Below are 24197 nucleotides of genomic sequence, written 5' to 3' on the forward strand. Positions count from 1 at the left end.
TAGTCATTCTTTAGACATCCATGCTTGCTTGTAGGTAGCGTACACCAGTGGGATGATGATAATGATTCACTTCAATTTACCCACCCACCCACCCTTTATGTATGGTTGAAATGTGATTTGTAGGAAATGAACTATTTACCAGTACATCCATAGTAAACGTGCAAGTTCCACAATTTTGGGTGATGATGATTTTGCATTTTGGGTCCTAATATCTATATGCTGTAAAATATTAGTCATTGGGCCATGTTTACTATGGATGTAATGTTTAATATCATCCTGCATTCAGATTTCTCTTTGCAGAGTTTTTTATGCCCAAAACTAAACATGATCTGAATGCTGGAGGATATTAAACACTGAGGGTAGGGTAACAACCCAATAGTACATTTTGAGTAAAAAAAGAAAAATATCGGACATATTGGGACAACATGTAGCTCCGATGAGTCTAGTCAGAATGATATTAGCATCAGAGTACCCATTCATCACCACTTCAGATCACTCTCCCATCAAACACATGCTGCATGTTAAATAACTTCTGATTTTTATTTTCATTATTTTACAACATAATAAATGATTTACTCAATATCATACATCTGCTCATCACTATTTTTCTGAAGTTTATTGCAATTTTAATATATCTATAAAGTGCATAAATACTGAAAAAAAATAGTAACAATGATGTACAGTCACAATATGCCTAAAACTATATTGGTTTTAACCAAGAAAGGCTCTGTCATTCACAACAAAGAAAGAGAGGCATTTGAATAAACACCCAAACCAAATATTGTGGGAATGTTAAAGAAATTAAGTCTGGTACCCTGTTTTTTTTTCAAACTGTACAGAGGACGGGAACCAAACTAGCCACTGAATCCTAGATTATTATAAATATTACATGTATAGTTCGACCTTTTCATACAGGTTATTATGCAATCTTATGAAATTGATATATTTATATGGAAAAGCATATTAATTTTACATAGAGTTGGATTGAAAAAGAGACAATATATACACATTCTGAGTGATGAAAATTTTTAAAAGGAAAAATTAAGTGCTGACTTTAAAAACTTGCTGAAACTGACATTACTGAATCTAAACTTTTTAATAATTATATCAATCCTAACACAATTAAAACTAAACACCCTACAACTCCTGGCGTAAAAACAATTAATTAACCCTAATATTCCCTGCATCACAGAAAACCCAGGAATTAATGTCCAATTTTTATAGACATAGAATACTGTGCAAAAATGATAATCTTTATCAAATAAATCAGGCCCCATACCTCAGAACAAAATACATGTAGCTATGGTTTCAAATAAAAGGATTGTATAACTCTGTAATTTAATGGAAGACATACCTACAAACCAGTATATAGAGTGTAATATCTGCCTGACAGTTGTATGTATATAGAGTGTAATATCTGCCTGACAGTTGTATGTATACAGAGTGTAATATCTGCCTGACAGTTGTATGTATATAGAGTGTAATATCTGCCTGACAGTTGTATGTATATAGTGTAATATCTGCCTGACAGTTGTATGTATACAGAGTGTAATATCTGCCTGACAGTTGTATGTATATAATGTAATATCTGCCTGACAGTTGTATGTATACAGAGTGTAATATCTGCCTGACAGTTGTATGTATATAGTGTAATATCTGCCTGACAGTTGTATGTATATAGAGTGTAATATCTGCCTGACAGTTGTATGTATATAGAGTGTAATATCTGCCTGACAGTTGTATGTATATAGTGTAATATCTGCCTGACAGTTGCATGTATATAGAGTGTAATATCTGCCTGACAGTTGTATGTATATAGTGTAATATCTGCCTGACAGTTGTATGTATACAGAGTGTAATATCTGCTGACAATTGTATGTATACAGGGTGTAATATCTGCCTGACAGTTGTATGTATAGAGAGTGTAATATCTGCCTGACAGTTGTATGACTAGGTATATGTTAATCATCCTGCTCTAGTATCTTATTTAATGCCTCAGTTACATATTGTACATTGTAAAAAGTGATGATGAAGAAATATGTCATACATAGCTTGAAATAATTAACAAAGCATATATTTTATTCCCTTCATAAACATCCATGTTTTTATTCTCCCACAGTGGGCTTCTCACGGTCTCTGAACAATATAGAAAGTTTTCTTCAAATCTGCATATACATGTATGTACCAAGACCACATAATACACTAAAAATTTGGATACAATGAACATCAATACTTAAAAAATACCTATTTTCTTAATAAATCATGTTTAACATCTTAATACAACGGGTATTCTTATACGGAAATATATCACTAACCACGGAGCAAATCAATTGTACATAAAGTCTGTACAGCAATTTCAATACATGCATTTAAATTCAAACATGTGCAGTGTATTCATTCATATCTAAATGTCATGCAACAAAACTTCAGGATAGATATATTAATTCTTCAATATTTTTGGTTTAATATATATGTACCTGTATTTGAATCACCTTTAAGACTTGTTCATACATGAAAAATATATACCAAACATTTTTCCTAAGCATTCATGAGAAAATCAGAATACAGTGTAGTTCCAAAAATTAAAATTCTGATAAATATTTCACCTAAAACATAGTACACAACCAACAAAAATTGAAAGTAGTAATATTAAAGTTTGTGTGACATTTATACCACATTAATGCCTATTTCATAGTCAAATTAATGTGTATTCAACATAAATGTTCATTAAGCTTCAAGTTGCCTCTCATTTGAATATACTATCTAACAAACATGAGATTTTACAATATTCAAAATCTTAGCTTATACATGTATTTTTTTAATTTCAAATTGTTTACCTACATATATATTGTGGAGATACAAAAAACAAACTCTGGAGGGTACTTCGCCTTTGTCCTTGGTACTGATAAGCGAAATGTTTTCACATTATTTTAAATTTTTATGATAGGTAATGCAATCTGTTTTCCAGCCCATCTCCAGTAACAGGCATATTATAAGCATCTGGATTCTGCCCTATACAGTACACAGTAAAAATATGGAATTCAACACTGGATTATACATTTGTCATCCATTTTGTTGGCTTTATGTGATTGTATTTTACTTGTAGTTGTAAAATCTTGCTGTGCTAAACAGATTGTCAAATAAAAAAAACCCATAAATTTACATAGCACTTTATTTCTAATAAAAGATGACAAAGCTAATTTCCTTATCGCACCAAAAATTAATATGTTATTTATATGGGCTTATTTTTGCTGCATTTTCATTTTTGCAATTTTATCTGTCAGCGGAATAAATCCATGAAATCAAATTTGCAGTAAAAATAACACATAAACAATAGCCTTTACGAAGTATGAAAATGAAAGCCAGGAATTTTAAATGGTATGTGTGAAAACAGGTTTCACTCAGAGAGCGTGAAAATAACCATAAGAAAATTCAAAGCTTCATACAATATTTGGATGAAAAATGAGATGAACTTCAATTCTAGAATATCAGCTTCCACCTGTGAATATTACACAGCCAAGAGATTCCATTCTAATGAAAGAAATCCAGAGAACCTTAGTCTATCATTCAACCACACACAATTCCTCACACTGGTAGCATACACAAGCACATGGCACCATCATATTCTTTGTTCATCTAAGAAATCTGCTTTGGTTCAAATGACATTCAAAGATGTGTTTGCTCAAACTTAAATGTGTAAAAAAGCTAAAACAAAGTACACCAGACCATCACAAGAAAGGATTTGTGGAGCCACTCTTTGGTGCCATAGACTGGGCAGCTGTGGACTGTAAATGAAAATCACCAGATATTTACAAGCCATCACCGGCCATAATAAACAGTTTTACCCACACAAATGTAAATAAATTGATTATTGATATCAAAGTGAGGGTGTAGTTAACTTTTTAAATTCATTAAAGACGTAAGTTATAAATGTAAGACATACCATGAATGGATTGACTGACTGTGCATTTGTGGCTACCGGTTGACTTCCCCATCCTGCTGGAAAACCATGGTCCCCTTCCATTTTATTATCGAACTGTCCTGTCATTGAATTTCCAAACTGATTAGGCATTGTCTGAGCTTGTGAAAAAGCCCCAAATCCACCACTTGCACTCGTTGGTCCAACAGAACTAAAGACTCCATTCTGATTACTAATCTGATTTGTCATTCCCGTACCTCCAAAACCCGCTGGCTGGCCAAACCCTCCAACGGCAGAGGGCTGTCCAAAACCTCCCATGTTAAAAGATCCAGGATTTGATGGTGGTTGTCCGTATCCCCCACTTAGGGATGTTTGGGCACCAAATCCTCCAACCGCTGATGTGGGAGGATTCCCAAAACCTCCCACCATGGGAGTTTGTGCCCCAAATCCTGCTGCAGTTACCGGTTGATTTCCAAAGCCCCCTGGTTGTTGCCCAAATCCTGCTGCAGTGGTTGGCTGAGTTCCAAACCCTCCAGGCTGTTGCCCAAAGCCTGTGTTAGCCTGGCTACCAAACAAAGATGGCTGTGCTCCACCTCCCATGTTAGCCCCAAATGGGTTGCTCACATTTGATTGGGTTGAAGCTGATGTGCCACCAAATGGATTGACACCTGTATTACATAAAATATTAAAAATGTCAACAGATCACTTTCCTTTAACACTTGACTTACACAGGCGAGCTAATCAAGTGCCTTGTTTATGAAGAATATATTTTCAAACACATTTCTACAATCGTAGCAAATAATGTTTTTGTTTTTAAGTTTATTCAAATTTTCTTCTGCAAAATACTAAAACAAGATGAGAAACAGGCCTGTTGAAGTGAAAGCGTGTGCACATTGTAGTATAGGGAACATGCTGTAAGGGAAATCATACAGTAGCTTAATGGTCATTCTGGAGTCCTCTGAATGTTCAGAATTACTAGCCAGGTCATGCAGCATTTTCAATGTTAGTATGTCTTCTACCAAATTATATTCCTCATTACAAGGATATGCATGTCAATTACAGTCAAACCTGTATTAAGAGACCGTCAAACCTTGCTATAATTTATTACCATAACTTCACTTTTAACTGAACCACTATTTTGCTTTGAGAGATAATAATGATCTATTAAAGAACAATTTTGTGGAAATACAGACTTCACTGATACATTGCATAAGGAATTTATTGTACTCCAGCAAGTAAGGAATACGCAACATGAATTATATCAATTTCAACTCCTTTGTAACATAAATGATGTTTTAATATGTTGTAAGTTTGCATCCAAAATTAAGGAAGTACATGGTTTTAAATCATGCTGACTTTTGTCAACTGAGAGACATTTCACTTCATTTCATATCATCTTGCACATAAAATTATTGGAAATTATGGACAATTTAAAAAATGCATCAAACTTCACAGCCATTATTCTAACAATTAAAGCAGAAATGCAACACTGTATCTAACCTATGTCTGCAAATTTATCCCTTTACAAAACTATATCACCAGAAACACATGTACACCGATGCACGATTGTGTTTACATGTAGTACACAATGTATATTTCAAAATATCTTGCTGTTTTCGTTCACCATCTGAAACAAGGACCAGGGGTGATCTTTAGTTTCCTTGACGGAATTTGGAGATGGTGCAAATAATCAACAGTCTCGGTAGTTCTTTAAAATAGCAACAAGCATGTCAATTTCAAACAAGAACAATAGGAACAAACATAGTTGATAAACAACCACAAACACCTGAATCACTAATAATTGAATTAATGCAACATTCAACAGAGATATGAAGATTCTGAACTAATCCGATCATGCTGAATTTACCCCCTGTGTCTGAGAGGAATGGGTTCCCTTGTCTACCTGTCTGTCTATATGAATAAACACTGGGTGGAATAAAAAAAGCTGCAAGAAATGCATCATATATATATGTACAAAGACTTTGTAAGTAAAGACTCTCTCTCTATCTCGACAATTTGTTTAAATGCTTGAACTCTAAAATGACATTGAATGTATTGATAGGAATAACAAACTGTGGACTCAAATTTATAAAAGCCAAAAGTCATGGATTGCCTTTATTTCACAGTTTTGTTGAAATGTAATTTCAATATGTTTTCTGTAGATTGAAACATTTATTGTTATGGTAAAGGTATTCACACAGTAACTCAGATTAAAGCAGAGAAAATTTATGAGATACATGCAAATCATGGGCAAAGCTGGACAGTACTTTAGTCATTATTATATTATATATATTTATATATATATATATATATACACACACACAGAAAATTTGACGAAATTTATTCCCTTTCCCCAGACTGAGCTCACATTCAAGCTGGGATATATTCAAAACATTGCTTTTCCTGCCTCTGATAAAAATCTTGAAAACTCATGGGTTGAAACCAATACTACATACAACGATATTATGCCTCTTACTAACCTAATATTGTCAATATGCCCCTTCCACGTGGTTTACTAAACACACACATGTTCTAATGACGTCATGAGAATACGTATACTCTGTCACTGGAAAGTAGTCAGCGTATATTATGACGTCATAAGTATACAAAAATAAATGAATTCATTTTTGAATTACAGTTTTTTGAAATACTTGTTTTTATCCAGTTGTTGATGGTTTAAATGTTGCAACCACTTTTTCATTGTTGTACGTTTGATAAAGTCTCTCAAGAATACACACATTGCAGTCATTATTGTCGTACAGGAAAGCAATGTCAATATGCCTTTAATTAATGTATACTTAAAATCATTAACATGATAAATTCATTATGTATTTACTTCCAAGTTAGAGGGATAATACGAAAATACATGGGGTTCTTGAAAAAAAAAAACATATTGGACTTGGCTTACGCCTCACCCAATACAATTTTTTACAAGGACCCCATATATTCCCATGTTACCCCTCGAAGTGTCTACATAACTTCTAATATCTGATGCAACATTCACACATACTTTTACAGTTCCTGCTTTAAATAGTTACAGATCAATTTAAAATTTCTAATTTCTTTGACCTTATGGAGAAATGATACGTTATAACGAACGAGTTCCTTTCGAAACATGAATGAAAATATAAGTATCTGCCGTATTTGTATAACCCTTTTACATCAAATTGCCTCATTAGGTACCTTAGAAGGTTAATGTGTTGACCACTGATCTGTAGATGCCAGTCTAACAGAGGTTTTGATTTTTTTTTTCCAGATAATTTTCATCTAAAACTGTACTTTTAACTAAATAAGGAAAATATCATATTAAGGTTTTAATTTCAAATATATTATCATACATATCCTCCACATTCCATCAATATCAGATTCTTCGGGTGTGCTATTTCTCCCTAAGCAATTATGAATGATTTTGATGACTTGCAAATATGACCTTTGTTCAAGGTGAAGACACTTTCTTTGGTCTTAATTAATCATTCTTTACACACTGTATGTACTTTTAACGATTCTCTGTTACTAAATCTGGAGAAAGATTTCACTACTTTTGTTTTACTAGTGACCTTATCTTTAACTACATGTACATGACCTTAAGTAGTCTGACCTTAACTTTAACTACATGTATATGACCTTGAGTCATCTGACCTTAACTTTAACTACATGTATATGACCTTGAGTAGTCTGACCTTAACTTTAACTGCATGTATATGACCTTGAGCAGTCATGACACACCAGCTGGTCATAAGCAACCTCTATGCTAATAAAAGGTTAAAATATTTCTCCATTGTATGGACAGAAAAAGTGGGATGGACAGATGGACAAAGAAATTCTTGTAAAATATGTTTGCAGGAGGTTGGGGAGAGTACTGTACAATAATGAAAGAACTGAGCAACACAAATGGAAAACATTCAACATTTAGGAAAATGATCTAATTTTTATATTCTTATTGCTACAAGTACCATGGCAGGCACATTGTGTATATACTACAGGGTTGTCACAAGAAATTATTGAAGATGAGTCCCGGACTCTTGGTTTATAAGCAGCTTGAGTCCCATGAAAATTTGACGAGTCCCGTGAAAATTTGATGAGTCCCATGCATATATAATGAGTCTTTTTTATATAAGACAATTAAAATGGAAGCAGCACAAAACATCAATTTTAAGATTTATTTTCAATCATTCACGATTTGGCCTCGGACGACTAATCGTCCACGCCAGAATTACTTCCCCGAATCTCCTATCATCACAACAACCCTATTCAATATAAAACAGCATTTTAATCAAAGTATTATTGTGATAAAACAGATGTATGGCACGCGCGAATCACATTAATTAGATAAACCTACTTTAACGGAGATAAACTAACTTTATCGACCGTTAATCCTAGTTTTTCAACTTGATAAATTAAGTTTATTGTTGTTAATTCGAATTAACAACCGTTAATTCAAATTAACAACCGTTAATTCGAAATAACGATCGATAATATAAGTTCTTGGTTGTTAAACCCACTTTATCTGTTGTTAATGCCTTATCAATCGTTAATTCGAGTTAACGACAGATAATCCGGGTTTTTCAAGTCGTTAATACTAATTAATGGACAGCCAATCACAACCGTCGATGCAAACACAAACAGTTTAGAAAAGACTCCAGAAGAAAGTTTTCTGACACACACCCCACTCCCATCAACACATAGAGTAAAGGGGAAAGTGCTGCTGGTAGATAGTTGCACAAAACAAAAGAATGGGAAATAATCCTTCTGATGATTTCAAAAGTTCCATTGAAGAGGTACCTATGATCCATGGATGGAATTTTTTGTGCATTTTGAATGAAGTATTTCAGAAACATTGCCCTGAAAAAGTAGGTGAACATCTCTCTTGTCACACCATCAAGGTCTAGATAATGCTTTTGAAATGTGCCTTAAATTTTTTCAGAAAAATGTCATGTTTTCTTTTTTAAAAAAAGGGATATGGAACAAGTAGAAAATTACTTAATTGGCTTAAGACTTGGTATGACAATGACAATGAACTTTATTCTCATAAACTGTAACACAGTGCAGAGAAAATACATATGTACAAGGTGTACAAACAATATAATAGACAGAATTTAATAATGCTTGAAGAAGGGATTATAATTAACCAAGAGAGCCAACTCTCTCAATTATATTATCTAACAATTTACAAATTTTGCTAAGTTGATTAATATTTGTCACATTAAAACAACTTGTAAAGGCAAACTTTAATGGACTACAAATTGTGACTTCTGCTGAATTCACAAGGCTATGTAATGATACAATTGTAATTTATATCAGCAATTAGACAACTATGTATACATGAATTTGGCAATTCAAAATTAGTGTAATTCATCCATTTGTTGTGTTTCCTATTCATTTTGAAGTCAATTTTACTCAAATATGCCATGAAAAGATCACGAAATTTATTTATTAAAAAGATATAATAATTTAACAAGCTAGCTATTATGATATATTCTGACACAAATATGACAAAAAAAAGCAATGATTTGAAAGTTTGTCCAGTCTATTTGTTTCTGCAGTTAAAGGTTCATTTAATATCCAAATGTGTAACTGTATATATATGTGTGCTTATTGATAGCTGAAGAAGCTAGCATAGTTCGACAAGGAGTCCGGTATCAGAAAAAAATTCCATGCATTTATTATGATTTTAAAAAAATAGGCCTCTACTACATGTGTGTACATACATGTATATACTTTAGATACAGTATGAATTTAGTCAATTTAAACTGTAAAATTGTAACATCTAACTCAAATCTATTCTGTACGTTAATTTATATAGACAATAAACTGTGAAGCCACTTGCTGTCTAACATCTTTTCTTGTTCGTCGTGGAGACTAAAGTAAATGTAAGTTAACTACTAGTATACATGAAGACGGGGTCGTGTCAAGAAGCCTTACACGGATACAGATAACGTTAACTGTCGTAAGATGAAGGGGGGGGGGGGGCATATACCCCAAACACACAAACAAAAGAGGAGACTAAGCCCCCATACACCATGCCTCGGGAGATCTGACACAGCTTTGAAATCCTTTATGGATTGAAATCCTTTATGGATACAACTTGGACCGAGTTTGGAAGATTTAACCAACGTATTATTATTAAATTAATTAACGTTATTGCAGTACAGCTATAAAAATTTAATCCATAGAGGATCTAGCCTAACATGAAAATATATTCTAATACAAAGTAAATTAGCGATATTCTGATAATAAACTGCAAATAATAAAAACTCTTTCACACAACACGTCAACCAATCAAAATCAGCGTTACATCGGTAAATGTGAGTGATAAACCCGGTTTATCTATTGTTAATGTGAATTAAAATTTCTTTATATGCTAAACAATAACATTACAACTCATATTAACGGTCGATAATGTGAGCTAAAAAATGTAAACTACCGTTTAACCCACTTTATCGACCGTTAATTTGAGTTAACGTGATAAACTAACTTTATCGACCGTTAATTCGAATTAACGCCGTTAAACTAGGATTAATGGTCGATAAAGTTAGTTTATCTCCTTTAAAGTAGGTTTATCTAATTAATGTGGTTCGCGCGTGCCATACAGATGCGTACTAGTTTTGTTTGTGGATGATCTGTAAAACCTACCAAAGTTTACAAACTACGCGCACGCAACTTTCGATTCCAATAAAAATGGCTACCGGAAGACAAACATTTATATTCAAATATAGATCCCGATTTGTAAAAACTAAATGAATAATTGGATAAGAAATAAAAATAAATAACTGCAAGTGGCAAAATGTTCTTCACTTTACACCTTATCTAGTTATCTTTTTAGTATAATATTCTAATTCACACCTAATTGACAGACGCTAAACACAAAAGTCGGATTGGGACACTGAACTCCGTTCACTTGAGGGCAACGTTTTACCTAGATTTTTTCCTACGAGTTTTAATTGATACAAAATATCAGGGCTTCTAAAAAAAAATATGATTTTTACTCGGAGTCCGTGACCGTCACTGACGCGTCCGCAGGACTCGCCATATCAGACAAACTTGTGTCCCAAATGAATTTTCTGCATCTAGAACGCAGATTCTTGCATTAGTGACAACCCTGTATACTATCCTCTTCCTATTGATTAAGTGTTCAATACTACCATTTTAAATCACCCTTCTGCAAGTGTAAATTTATGACATTTTCCTTTCATTGCATTTTTAAAAACATTCCGTATTTTTGCCTACACAAGATGTTTTTCTGAAACGCAATGCTCCTAAGCATCGACATTTGTAAATGTGGCAAATTTGACCTTGCACTTGATGTACATGTATGACTTCAACCTTTACCTTTCAATTTTATAGAGTTCAGAAGTTATAGAGAAGGTCAAAGCAGCAAACAGAGGGGGGGGGGGGGGGGGGGGGGACACTCCAATATGACACCAAAAACTATATGCCCCATATCTTCAATTTACTGCTATAAAAAGATGGAAACACTTCATTTATGGGCATGTAAAAAGATGGATACACTTCATTTATGGGCAATGTAAAAAGATGGATACACTTCATTTATGGGCAATGTAAAAAGATGGATACACTTCATTTATGGGCATGTAAAAGGATGGACACACTATGTTTATGGGCATGTAAAAAAATGAAGACAGTACATTTATGGGCATGTAAAAACAAATGCATGCCATTTCTAAATCTAAAATATTTAGGGAATTTTCTTGATCAACACATTACGAAGAGAGAATGTAAACAAAACACACACACATCTAAAACATGCTTATTGTGTTCACAAACCTGAACTGGATGGTGCCACTGAGCTCGTATTACTTGAGGAAGAATTCCAGCTCATAGTTGTTCCTAATGTGCTGTTTGATCCTCCACTATTCCAACTCATACCAGTTCCACCACCACCACCGCCTCCTCCACCGTTCCAGTCAATTGCCCCGGAACTGCCGCTTCCTCCCCCTCCTCCACTCCAGTTAACACCCGCTGAAGAGCTGGATCCGCCCCAGTTCAGGGCAGCTGTATTGGACTCGGTTGTTACAGGAGTACTGAACAAATCTGCTAGGTCTGAGTATTTGTCACCTCCTACTCCTGATGGTGCACTGCTGGCAGGTGGTGCTGCAGTCTGGGCAGGGGAAAAACTGGCAAATCCCCCATTCACAACAGGGGCAGCACTGACTGGTGCATTAGATACTGGAAATAGTGTGTTTGCATCTGAAAAATTATAATATAAATATATTTCAAAGATTTACATCATTGTACACATATAAAAGTTTCACAGAAAATATCTATGTACAGAAAAGAATAATACATGTATGTATATATATATAAAAAAAAAAAAACATTCATAAATTAATATTCATGCACTGTAATTGTGGAATTTGACAAAGTTGGAATTCAAAGAATATTGCTACTTTTGTAAAATAAACACAAGCTCTGGGAGAAGTGAGAGTTTTCAACCACCTAAATATTTGAAGAAAAAAAAATTGAAATATTACTTTTTGGATTAAATTTGGGAAACTTTCGTCTTCATAAGTGACAGCATTATTTCATAATTAGGAAGCCATACAATGATGCAATTACATATGTCTAGCTATTTTCAAACCCCAATGAACAAGAGCCACGAATACCCAAATATGGCCCTGAAATTTTGAGTAAAATAAAGTATCTTCATTCCAAAATTCCATCATGGTATGAAATAGCTTAGACCTTCTTCTTTATAAATCCAGTGTGTTTTTTCCGCGAAAATTCACGCATATAGAAATTATAACATGCAGAACCCATAACAGTTGTGTTATTTTTGTAAAAGTTCATAATATCCAACAATATGCACCAAAAATTTGTATAACCCCCAGGCCTCGATCCAATAAATATTAATGAATTGTAAATTAGTACATGTATATTACATACTGTATAGAAGTTAAGAGTTTTTTTGGATCGAGGCCTGGGGGGATAAGTGAATTTTTACTTTTTATGTTCTGTAAATAACCGAAATTTCACATTCCATGTACGAAATCCGAATACTTTTCCAAACTATAGGTTTAATACAAATCGTAATATTTAAATATTATAGTTGGGGATTGTTCCATTGTCTTTTTACGAAACCAGTAATTATTCAAAGTTAATAAAATATGATTATTTCAAACAATATTATTGAAATAAAACCGGATCCGCGCCATCGTCGGAATTGGGCTACGTACATCAATCGATTTTGCCCCCAAAATTTCAAATAGATTATATGCTCAATTTATGAACTTGAATATATATGTAACCATGTTAGGGATAGTTACAAAACCCTTGCACTAGTTAACAGTTTTAGCTATTTGATCAAACAATTACGAAGCTAAGTCCTCCAATCCACTCCAGATACAATCGAGATCCACCCATCGTCTGCCCGCGCCTTTACTTCCACACATTTTCTTTATACGTTATCACACTATATATATTTTAATTATCTGAAGGCCGTTGAATTTAAAAAATATCTAGCTTCACGTTTCATCTCCGTGCATTCAGTTTTCTTGGCACTGGTAAGCATGTTGAAATCGCTGTCGCAGTACATAAAAAGGATTTAAAAAGACTTGGAGAGCCGAGGGGTGCCTAACTCGATAGGCTACTTAGATGCGAAGATATATTGGCCAATCCCGTATTGTTTAATGGTTTCTAAAGTTATAGTACAATATATGGGTACCAGACAAAAATTAGGCATCCACATAACAATACAAAGGATAGACTGTAGGCTACAAGTCTCTGAGCTATCTACAACATTCGTTCGGTTGTTTACGTGTCAACCGATATGGACATACGTTATCGGGTACCGTTATATTTCGACAGCTATTCCGGTCCATTGCATATTTCATCCGTCAGAAATTAATATATAGAAATACATACAAATATGAATACGAAACATATATCTAGCAATATGGATCTTGTTTTGCTTTTAAATGAAATTCATTGACAAACAAAATTACATTTGATCTAATTAGCAAAAATACAAGGCAGTTAATAAAAAGGGATAATAATAATGAATAATTCGAAAATGAAAAAAAAAATGCAAAAAGAATGTTAACGAAAATAGTGTATATTTCATTGTTTCAATTATATTTATCATTGAAAATTCAGTCTCAACAGCAAATATTCAAAACCACAAATCTTTTAATAAAATAAAAGACAAATGGAAAAAAAAGAAGATATCATTAAAACTGATTAAAATAGAGGTGATCATATGAATGACACTTGTTCCTGAAGTAAAATTTGATGTATTTATTTTTCAAATATATTATCCTACATAATTAAGTAAAATATTGCTAAGCATTATAGAAGGAAGAACTGAACACATTATTAAACCACACTGTCTTACTTAATTTAGTTTGAGTATTTGTAACATGGAGGAAGTGTCTGATAACGGAAAAAGGTTTCCTTCATGCATTTTATGTAAGGTACGAACTAAACCTAATGACAGGAAGAAATGTGAAAGTGTTAAAATAAGCAAATTTTATGGTGGATGCCAAACTACAGATGTGTTAATTCACCATGGAGTTAACCCCTTGATTGATAAAATTCTTGTTTCTATTTATGTGAAAATAACATCCGCTTAATTTTGTTTGCACACTAACCAAATATATGCGAGGAGGGAGTTTGCTTCTATTATATGTAGCAGTATCAGAATAAGATTTTTTAATTAATGAATTCGTTTCATAGATGTTATGGAGTTAATGATGATAATTAAGGCATTTTGAAATACACACAGGTCTAGATATTATTGTAATAAATGATCCGGATAGGAAACTAATGAAATTAGATAAATGGAACATATTTTACCTAATGATGAGTTCACGTGAACATTTTCTTAGCCTAATGTAAAATAAATTATCTCCATATGGCTAAACTAAATGTTCATGTGTTAGTCTGTACATGTACGGCTACCTTTGTAACAGTTTCCTTACCCCCCCCCCCCCCCCCCCCCCCCCCACACACACATCATAAACGTAACTCCCTATATAGCAAAACACAAATAAAAGTGTGAAACATAGGATTAAAATGTTTACTCATTGTCCAAAGTTTACATGTAGCAACGTGCGTCTGAAATAACACCGCTGCCCAAAGCCTGGCTATTACTGTTTTCGGCGTGTTTACATGTACATGCGGGATAATAATAACACGCCCCAAACAAATAATAAAATTAAAAATCCGCAAACTTATAAAAGATTGTTAAAAGAAGTGATCAATATGCAACATAAACTACATGTAATATTGAAACACACATACATAGGTCAATAGATCTTATTCGTAAGTCAACGGTTGGATCCAACGAGTTTTCGTGTACATTTTAAGATGCCCCCCCCCCCCTCCCCCCCGAAAACTATCGGTATGTGCAATAAATGGTTATACAGTTAAAATATTGGGATTGGGTTTATCTTCAGGTCATACTTAAATAACAAAGCTAAGTAAAGAGGTACTGAATTAATATTACTTTAAAACTGTTGAATGGTTGCATATAAATAAAATTCAAAAATATAAAGAGAGGGAAGGAGACAAACAGAGAGAGGAGAAAGAGATGTACGAGTATACTATATAGGTGTGTGTTTTAATATAGAATTAACATAGACATATCTAAATATTTATAATATTATAATTAAATTGCACTGAATAGTGTTTTTGTTTCACTTTTATACCTAGAGGACTTTTACGTAAAAGTACAAGAAACGTTGTAAAATTGTGATGTTACGTTGCAAAATTGCGACGTCAATAGACGTCATGTTAGTCAATGGGTACTTTGAACATCAATAACTAAAAGAATTGAAAAGATATCGGAAAAAGGATAACATATTTGAAAAATAGATATTCTTGGCTTCTGTCCACCAGAATAATATCATGTTCTGACTAAGGGCCATTTTTGGCTATTCGTGGCTCTAGTTCTTTCACTTTTAAAATTGAAAACAAGGATAATCTTTCCCATTCAATATGATCGTATTCATGTATTTTATACCTATAAGTATATTTAATCTAATACATTTGTATGTCAGTATATAAGTAAGCAAGAGCCCATGGGCTACATCCCTCACCTGAGTCAAATTGGCCCTGTTCAGCTGTTGTGATTCTTAAAAAGATTTTTTTTTATCAATCTTTATTTCAATGAAAATTTTTGACTCCATATTGTGGCTCAAACCTAGCCCCAAAGGATCACAACATAATTGAAAATTCCTATAACAAAGAGATCCCTCAACACCAATTTGACTAACATGACCTTGCTGTTCTGGATAAGATTAAGGTCACACAATCATAGATTATGGTATGATATAAAAAGGCCTTGCTATAAAAAATCTATATGCAAAATATGAAAACTCTATCTTAAATAGTTGAAGAGGTATTGAATAGGTCAGATTTTAACAGGTTGTTTTCTTAAAAGTAATTTCAAGGTCATAGTATGAAATAAAAGGGTTGTGTCATAAGAAATCTAGATACAAAATATGAAAGATCTATCTTAAATACTTTCGGAGATATCAAAGAGGTCAGAGATTTAAAAAGTAGGTCCAACTCAAAGGTCACAAGGCTCGCATGTAAACATTTGATCTCCTATTGTGGTCCCAGCCTACCCCTGCGGTCCATGATTTAACAAACTTGAATCTACATTATGTCAGGAAGCTTTTCTTGTACCCTACATACTCACCTGTAAGTCGGTGCACCTATAAGTCGGTTGTATATTTTTAAGGTTATTTTCGAAAGATTTCCCATTGACCTGCTTATAATTCGGTATAACTTTTTGCAAGAACCGGTTGACAATTTCATATCAATGCTCTTGTGTTTTCACCTGTTTCAAAAAATATTCAGAAATGCACCAATATTTATTCATTTTCTCAACTAATCAATTTTAATAATATACAATGCAGATAAATAAAATCATTGAAATATGTAAATACTTGTACTTTATACATAATCTTAGAATACATAAATAATATAATATGTCCAGTCATGATAATCGTCAGAGTATGGAGTTATTTAAAAAATACTACATGTATATACCATCCAGAAAAAATGCTAATCTTCTTAGGAATAACCTATAAGTCAGACATAGAGGTTTGGACCAAATATTAACTCCCCAAAATCTTACTTATAAGGGAGTATATATGGTAAAGAACTCTTCTGGGCGTGTAGTTCTTAAGAAGATTTTTAAATGACCCCACTCTATTTTTGCATTTTTTGTATTATTTCCCATTTGAAGGGGCATGGCCCTTCATCAAGTTTGGCTGAGATTGGCCTAATGTTTTGGGAGAAGAAGTCGAAAATGCGAAAAGTATACAGACAGATGGACGGCGGACAACCGGTGACCAGAAAAGCTCACTTGCGTTTTCAGCTCAGGTGAGCTAAAAATGGTATTTTTTACTTCATTTTTAGCTTGTCTGCTGAATAGCAACTATAAATAAGATGGATTCAATACACAGTTGTTACAGAATATTAACTCGAATGCTTTCACCAGGACCAACAGCATCATGCTTTTGATCAGGCCTATGAAATTGTCAGAGCTTTGTCTTAAGCATCTGTGTTGGTTGTTGTAAACTGTATACTAGGTAACAATAGCTCTCGATCGGGAAGTATCAAATTCTTTTTATAACGATACAGATGTATATTGAAAAAAAATGATCTTCAACAGCACCACTGTCATACAGGACATAAAACAGAATAATTCATCTAGCTAACTACAACATGCATGAAAGGTGTGACATGATGAAGTGAATACAATAAGAAATTAGGGGTTATCATACATGTATATATCATACAGTGTACATGTATAATACATGTACTTCAATCTAGCAAAAAGTTGGTTTTACTACTGTTATGATAAATCTTTTGAAAATCTATTGCTTTTTAAGAAGAAAAAAATATATTCCAGGTTTGGTCATCCTGAAACAAATTAAGCTAATGTGTGTAAAGCGAAAATATTGTATTTGATTGTAAAATGTATAAAATACAATGCCAACAATTAATATATCTCAGTGCAATGACTACAGGTCTGGTTGGGTGGGGACTTACTGCTGGAACTCTGGAATGCTGGGAAGGGTTGAGAAGCGGGTTGTGCAGTAAACTGGCTGCTGAACTGGCTAAAATCAGCAAAGCCCCCTGAAAGAGTATACGAAATAGTTCACATTGATGTATAAAGCATGGAATTTCTACAAATATATCATAAAAATACACAAAAACCCAGAAATACGGGTATCTATAGCTATGCATGTACAACATACATGTGGTTTGACTTCTATTTTGCATAAGTTTCTTTTCCACCATTTCAAAACTTGTGCCCGTATGTCAGTAAGACATAAAATGTCCTCTACTTCTATTACAACAGAGACATACACATACTTGAGTTTGTCTAAAATTGAGCTATATAACTACTGAACAACAGTACTGTTACAAGTTTGAATCTTTTTATTGCAGTGCTGGCCTTCATTTAGGATACTGCATACAATACCCTGTTAATGATAGAATTACACCTAAAAATTCCTACGCCTATGAAATAATTAAACCACCTCCTCCTCCTCCTGAAGGTACGTTCTGGGCTGGTGGTGCCGATGAAGCAAATGGGTCTCCTCCCAGATCCCCTAGAAGATCCATGGTGTTAGAGCCTGAGGACTGAGATGAATGGCTCTGCTGTCCAGGGGAGGAGAAGCTCTGTGACGTAGAGGGCACGGACACAGGAGGGGGCTGCTGGGCAGCCTGATTCTTTGGTGTTGTCTGGGGTGACTGGATAAATAAATCAATGATCAGATTCTCATCAGATTCAGGTATAAACCGCCTTATTCTTCAGCATGATTTCATTACGTACATACAGTTAATGATACAATTTTGTTTAAAAAAGCATGCTTTTACCATAGACATCAATTACTATGTCAGTATTTGTCCAAAACATAATGCGACTACATGCTACATGTGTATTCTGGTAACACTTAAGAAAAACATCTTTTTTTCAGGTCTAGTAAACCTACTCTCAGTTCAAAATTGCTTCATCTTTTTTTTCTTTCAAAATTTTAAAACAGTACTTCTCCATTTATTTAAAAACAGTTTTCAATTAAAATGTGAACAGAAAATTATGTATTTCATTTGAAAGAGAGAAATCTTTAAATGCAAATTCTGTGGTTTTATTCTAATCAATGTATTTCATTTGTTAGATAATTCTTAAATATTCAGGAAACATGCAAAACAAAGCAATTACAATAATAACTGACAACTGTTCAGGACTGGGTTATTAAAAAGTTTGTGAATTTCATAATTGTTTGATCAAGCTGAATTCTCTTTGAAAAGCAGGATATATAAAATTAAATACTTATCATCATAAACACAAAGTAAGTACATGTACCTTGCGTTCAACACAAGGGTCAATGACCAGTTTTGATTGAAACTCGTTGACCTACTGTTGACTAATAGCTATAACAACTTTGCACAATGCAGCCCTAGATAACCTTTACATGAACATACCCTGGACTTGTCAGAGTATTGTTTACATAAGCTTGTCAGAGTGTTGTTTACATAATCAATACTGATGTTTACTTAATTCAGATATATTCTGTAAACAAACTATGAATGTACTTATGATTCAATTTACTATAAATAGCACAATGAAACTTCTGGCACATAACATGATTATATTTGATGCAATGCCTCTAATTTTCATGCATGTACACACATCTTTTAAGAGCTATACTATATCTCAGTGTAATACATTTCAAATAATCTGTCTAATAATTGTAATTGTTTACATAATTTGACACTTTTCTTTTCTCATAACAATTGCATAAATTGTTAGAAATCATAAACATTGTCAATTCTTTCACAAAATGTGACAAAAATTCTGGAATGAAATTACTTGTCTAAAGAGCAAATTGATCCAGACTAGAATGTGAGACAATGCAAACTGTTCTTCCATTGAATTACCTAAATTCTAATCCACAAGCTGTGGAATTTTGTTTCCTAGAATTACCTAGCTCTTGAACCACAAGTTGTGGTGTTTGTTTACTAGAATTTTCTGAACCCCAAGCTGTGGTATTTTGTTCCCTGGAATTACCAAGCTCCTGAACCACAAGCTGCAGTGTTTTATTTCCTAGAATTACCTGGTTCTGAACCACAAGCTGTGGAGTTTTCTCCCCTAAAAGTGTTTTTAGTTGCCGTGTTGGTGGCTGTCGATTTGTGGCCGATTCATTAATTTGTCTAGCTTCCTCTTTCATGGAGTCTGTGGGAGCCTGATACCACCGTTTCCTTTCATACTTCTGAGCCATAAAATCTTTAATCTTTTGTTCGTCCCTTGAATCAGGCTCTGCTTGATCTCTCTGGCTGTCATAAAGTCCAAGCCAGACTTTCCTACAAAACTGCACACATCATTCAGGATTAAATAACCGAAAATGGTAGTAGAATAGAAAACATAAATTTTTCTACATTAATATAATGATATTCATTTGTAAAATCTGACAAAAAGCAGGAAATACTTGTAATGCTCTGGATTATTACAGGACACTACATTTGTACTGGGAAAATTTTGGTAGACTAATTCTAACAATCTATGTTCCAATCTTTGATTGTTCAAATAACCATAATGTATATATGGGTGTATGCATGTGTATTGATGTGCATGTTTACAATATCCAGTTTTTCAGCCTAATTTTCATATCATTTGTCTCCAAAGGGAATCATGAGCATTATCCATACCTTTACTGATCATTCTGTGTTTACAAACCATATATAGATATAACCATATGCTAAAAATTCATTCTTTTATGATAAAAAAGGAACTGTCACAAAACCACTTTCAAAACTAACTTCATTTCCATGGCATTTGATGAAATCAATTTCTTCTGGATTAAAACTCGCCATAGATATTGATTTAACCCTATGTGGTGGATTAATCCCTCGTCTGAAAAAAAAGGGGGAAAAAATTATTCACAATGAAATTCTTGCTACTAATACAGATGTATTTCTAGAATTGTACGGCTACTAGATCAAAAGAGCAGATTTAAAAGTACACGTGCCTTGTTTTTTTCATAATAAGGTGATAACTACTTCATATTTTAAATACATTGCTGTATTAGACATTATAAACCAGTATGTGTGTAACTGTCAATCAAAGATAAATCTCATGATTACGACCTATTATCAAAACATTCGAACCTATCATGCTGAATTAAAATAAGGTTTTCAAACTGGTACTTTTCAAACTATTTATTTGTTTTATATACGGGGTTGTCCATGAGGTATACAGCAGTGACGGTGACATTTTATACAGCAGTGACGGTGACATTTTATACAGCAGTGACGGTGACATGAGGTATACAGCAGTGACGGTGACATTTTATACAGCAGTGACGGTGACATGAGGTATACAGCAGTGACGGTGACATTTTATACAGCAGTGACGGTGACATTTTATACAGCAGTGACGGTGACATTTTATACAGCAGTGACGGTGACATGAGGTATACAGCAGTGACGGTGACATTTTATACAGCAGTGACGGTGACATTTTATACAGCAGTGACGGTGACATTTTATACAGCAGTGACGGTGACATTTTATACAGCAGTGACGGTGACATGAGATATACAGCAGTGACGGTGACATTTTATACAGCAGTGACGGTGACATGAGGTATACAGCAGTGACGGTGACATTTTATACAGCAGTGACGGTGACATTTTATACAGCAGAGACGGTGACATTTTATACAGCAGTGACGGTGACATTTTATACAGCAGTGACGGTGACATTTTATACAGCAGTGACGGTGACATGAGGTATACAGCAGTGACGGTGACATTTTATACAGCAGTGACGGTGACATTTTATACAGCAGTGACGGTGACATGAGATATACAGCAGTGACGGTGACATTTTATACAGCAGTGACGGTGACATGAGGTATACAGCAGTGACGGTGACATTTTATACAGCAGTGACGGTGACATTTTATACAGCAGTGACGGTGACATTTTATACAGCAGTGACGGTGACATTTTATACAGCAGTGACGGTGACATTTTATACAGCAGTGACGGTGACATTTTATACAACAGTGACGGTGACATGAGGTATACAGCAGTGACGGTGACATTTTATACAGCAGTGACGGTGACATTTTATACAGCAGTGACGGTGACATTTTATACAGCAGTGACGGTGACATTTTATACAGCAGTGACGGTGACATTTTATACAGCAGTGACGGTGACATTTTATACAGCAGTGACGGTGACATGAGGTATACAGCAGTGACGGTGACATTTTATACAGCAGTGACGGTGACATTTTTGCAGTTCAAAGCATTACGGGTAATACTCCTCATTTTTCACCTGATGAAGAGGGAACCACGTGACTCAAATGTGTAATCATTGGAGCAAGCTCTTCGCGACGCGAGCTTCGCTCACTGTAAGTGGCAAGGTCTTTGTCACCAGTGCTAGAAAATTGTTTGTCCCCACAATACCCATACAATTTGTCAGTAAACATTGGCTGTAAATATTGTCTGTAAATATTGACTGTAAATAATGACTAAAACTAATGGCTGTAAATATTGGCTATGAATATTGGCTGTAAATAATGACTAAATCTCATGTCTGGAAGTCTTCCATTCATCTATTGAGCAGGTTGGGAACACTTCCCCTATAGCAAGATATTCTCGCTAAAACGCGGTTATCCCTCTCTAGCGAGAGTAAATATATCCCGTACAACTGAGAAAACCACCCGTGGAGTACATTGCTTTGTGTTTCACGAAGTGCTAAAATGTCTAATCCTTCTGCAAATATATTAATCAAAACAAAAACACTCACGGTGTGTGTTGGATTTCAGACTGCTTCCCACTTACGCAGCAACTTTGATATACAATTTCTTGACTATGTTGTCAATTTCATAGAAACAATTCGCATCATGTTGAGTGTGTGTCGCACTTATTCAGCGTTGAACGGGATTTGCCATAACTTTCAATTAAGACGCCAAAACACCTGTTTATGGTAATGTTTACTCTCTCACTAAAGAGGGATGATCGCGTTTTAGCGAGAAGATCTTGCGATGGGGGAAGTGTTCCCAACCTGTTGAGAGGTTTGGGACACAGATTTATAATCATGTAAAATATGTACAAAGGAATCTAAATAGAATACAACATTGCGCAAATATTCATTGAAAAATCCATTATAGAACCATAGTTCATTTAGTGAATATATCTTGAAATTTGAAATGGGGAAATTCGGGCTGAGGGGTGTTTCAGATGTAGTTTCTAACTTGGTACCAATCACAATTGGCCCAGATTTGAAATAAAAAAGACACTTATAGACACGAAAGTCAAAAAAGGTTAACTAATCACGAAATGACAACATTACAGGCTAGTAGGGAGGTAACTACGAGTCATATTCCCTCTTCAACACTAGTGTAAACTTAACTCACGCTTAACAAGTGAACATTTTGCATCGATATATTGGTCACTTACAATATCCCACTGCACGATGTGCACACAAATGACCCTATGGTCATGTTCAGGTATGTTGGCCCTCTCTGATGACAGTCGAAACATTGTCTGTTGTGGGGTAGAGCCGCCATATCCCGTAACATTTTGAGGTGTTTCTCATCTTGCTTTCGTTTGGTCGCCATTTTAGAGGAAGATGTCAAATAACCGGAAGTTGCAATTCTAAATTTGCAGGGAAGTAACTCTTAGGCGGATCTAAAAGTATAGTCAGGCGGTTGTTTCCTTTATTTGATACAAACCAGCTTTATTTCTCTGTAATAAAGTTATTCAGTTAAATCCAATTCTTTATTGGCACTGATTTACATGTAAGTGCTGTTAGCCAAAAAAAAAAAAAACAGTCCAAAAAAAAAAAAAAAAACCCAACAAGCATATATTCCAACATGTATTCTCAGAACCGACCGTTACAAATGTAAACATCGTCAGAGTTCAAACAGCGGTGCAAGATAGACGGTCATTATCCCAAGATTGACAACATCGAAATATGAGGGGGGGGGGGGGGGAGTCCTCAAACTACTAAAACAACTTAACCCATATAAAGCAGCTGGGCCTAACAACTTAATTAACACCAAGAGTTCTCAAGGAGGTAGCAGAACACGTGGCACCAATTCTCACTATTAATAATGAGTATGATATTCAATAATTAGAATAATCTAACTGTGTCTCAGGACGTGCCCTCACCACACGTTAAACCGGGTATTCAAGAAAGGAAAGAGATATGAAGCAATTAACTATACAGGCCAGGACGTATCACTAGTTAACGGACCACGTAATATATATATATATATATATATA

At 34.3% G+C, this 24197-nt stretch overlaps 1 protein-coding gene across 5 annotated transcripts; it reads right to left on the minus strand.

The window, feature by feature from the left end:
* Positions 1-515: 515 nt before the first annotated feature.
* Positions 516-23561, minus strand: LOC125658129 (arf-GAP domain and FG repeat-containing protein 1-like). 5 transcript variants are annotated; one of them, XM_048889265.2, is made up of 9 exons: positions 23370-23561; positions 20717-20810; positions 20014-20268; positions 18436-18649; positions 17942-18028; positions 11705-12127; positions 5787-5864; positions 3944-4587; positions 516-3785 (listed from the first exon to the last, which is right to left on the minus strand). In XM_048889265.2, the coding sequence occupies exons 1-9, from the start codon at positions 23528-23530 to the stop codon at positions 3729-3731; spliced, it is 2013 nt and encodes a 670-aa protein (XP_048745222.2). In that variant the 5' UTR covers positions 23531-23561; the 3' UTR covers positions 516-3728. The 5 variants fall into 5 exon arrangements, with proteins under 5 accessions (XP_048745222.2, XP_048745224.2, XP_048745223.2 ...); XM_048889267.2 differs by lacking the exon at positions 17942-18028; XM_048889266.2 differs by lacking the exon at positions 5787-5864.
* Positions 23562-24197: the final 636 nt, after the last annotated feature.

Source organism: Ostrea edulis, chromosome 9 (genome assembly GCF_947568905.1).
Source record: "Ostrea edulis chromosome 9, xbOstEdul1.1, whole genome shotgun sequence".
NCBI classification, from domain to species: domain Eukaryota; kingdom Metazoa; phylum Mollusca; class Bivalvia; order Ostreida; family Ostreidae; genus Ostrea; species Ostrea edulis.

Excerpts from the sequence above, each read along its gene's own strand:
- LOC125658129 (XM_048889265.2), bottom strand. The coding sequence starts at position 23,530 with ATGGCGACCAAACGAAAGCAAGATGAGAAACACCTCAAAATGTTACGG. Across the intron at positions 18,650-20,013 it reads AGCTTGTGGTTCAGAACCAG|TCACCCCAGACAACACCAAA; the intron begins GTAATTCTAGGA and ends TTATTTATCCAG. Across the intron at positions 3,786-3,943 it reads AGTCAGTCAATCCATTCATG|TCCACAGCTGCCCAGTCTAT; the intron begins GTATGTCTTACA and ends TTTCATTTACAG.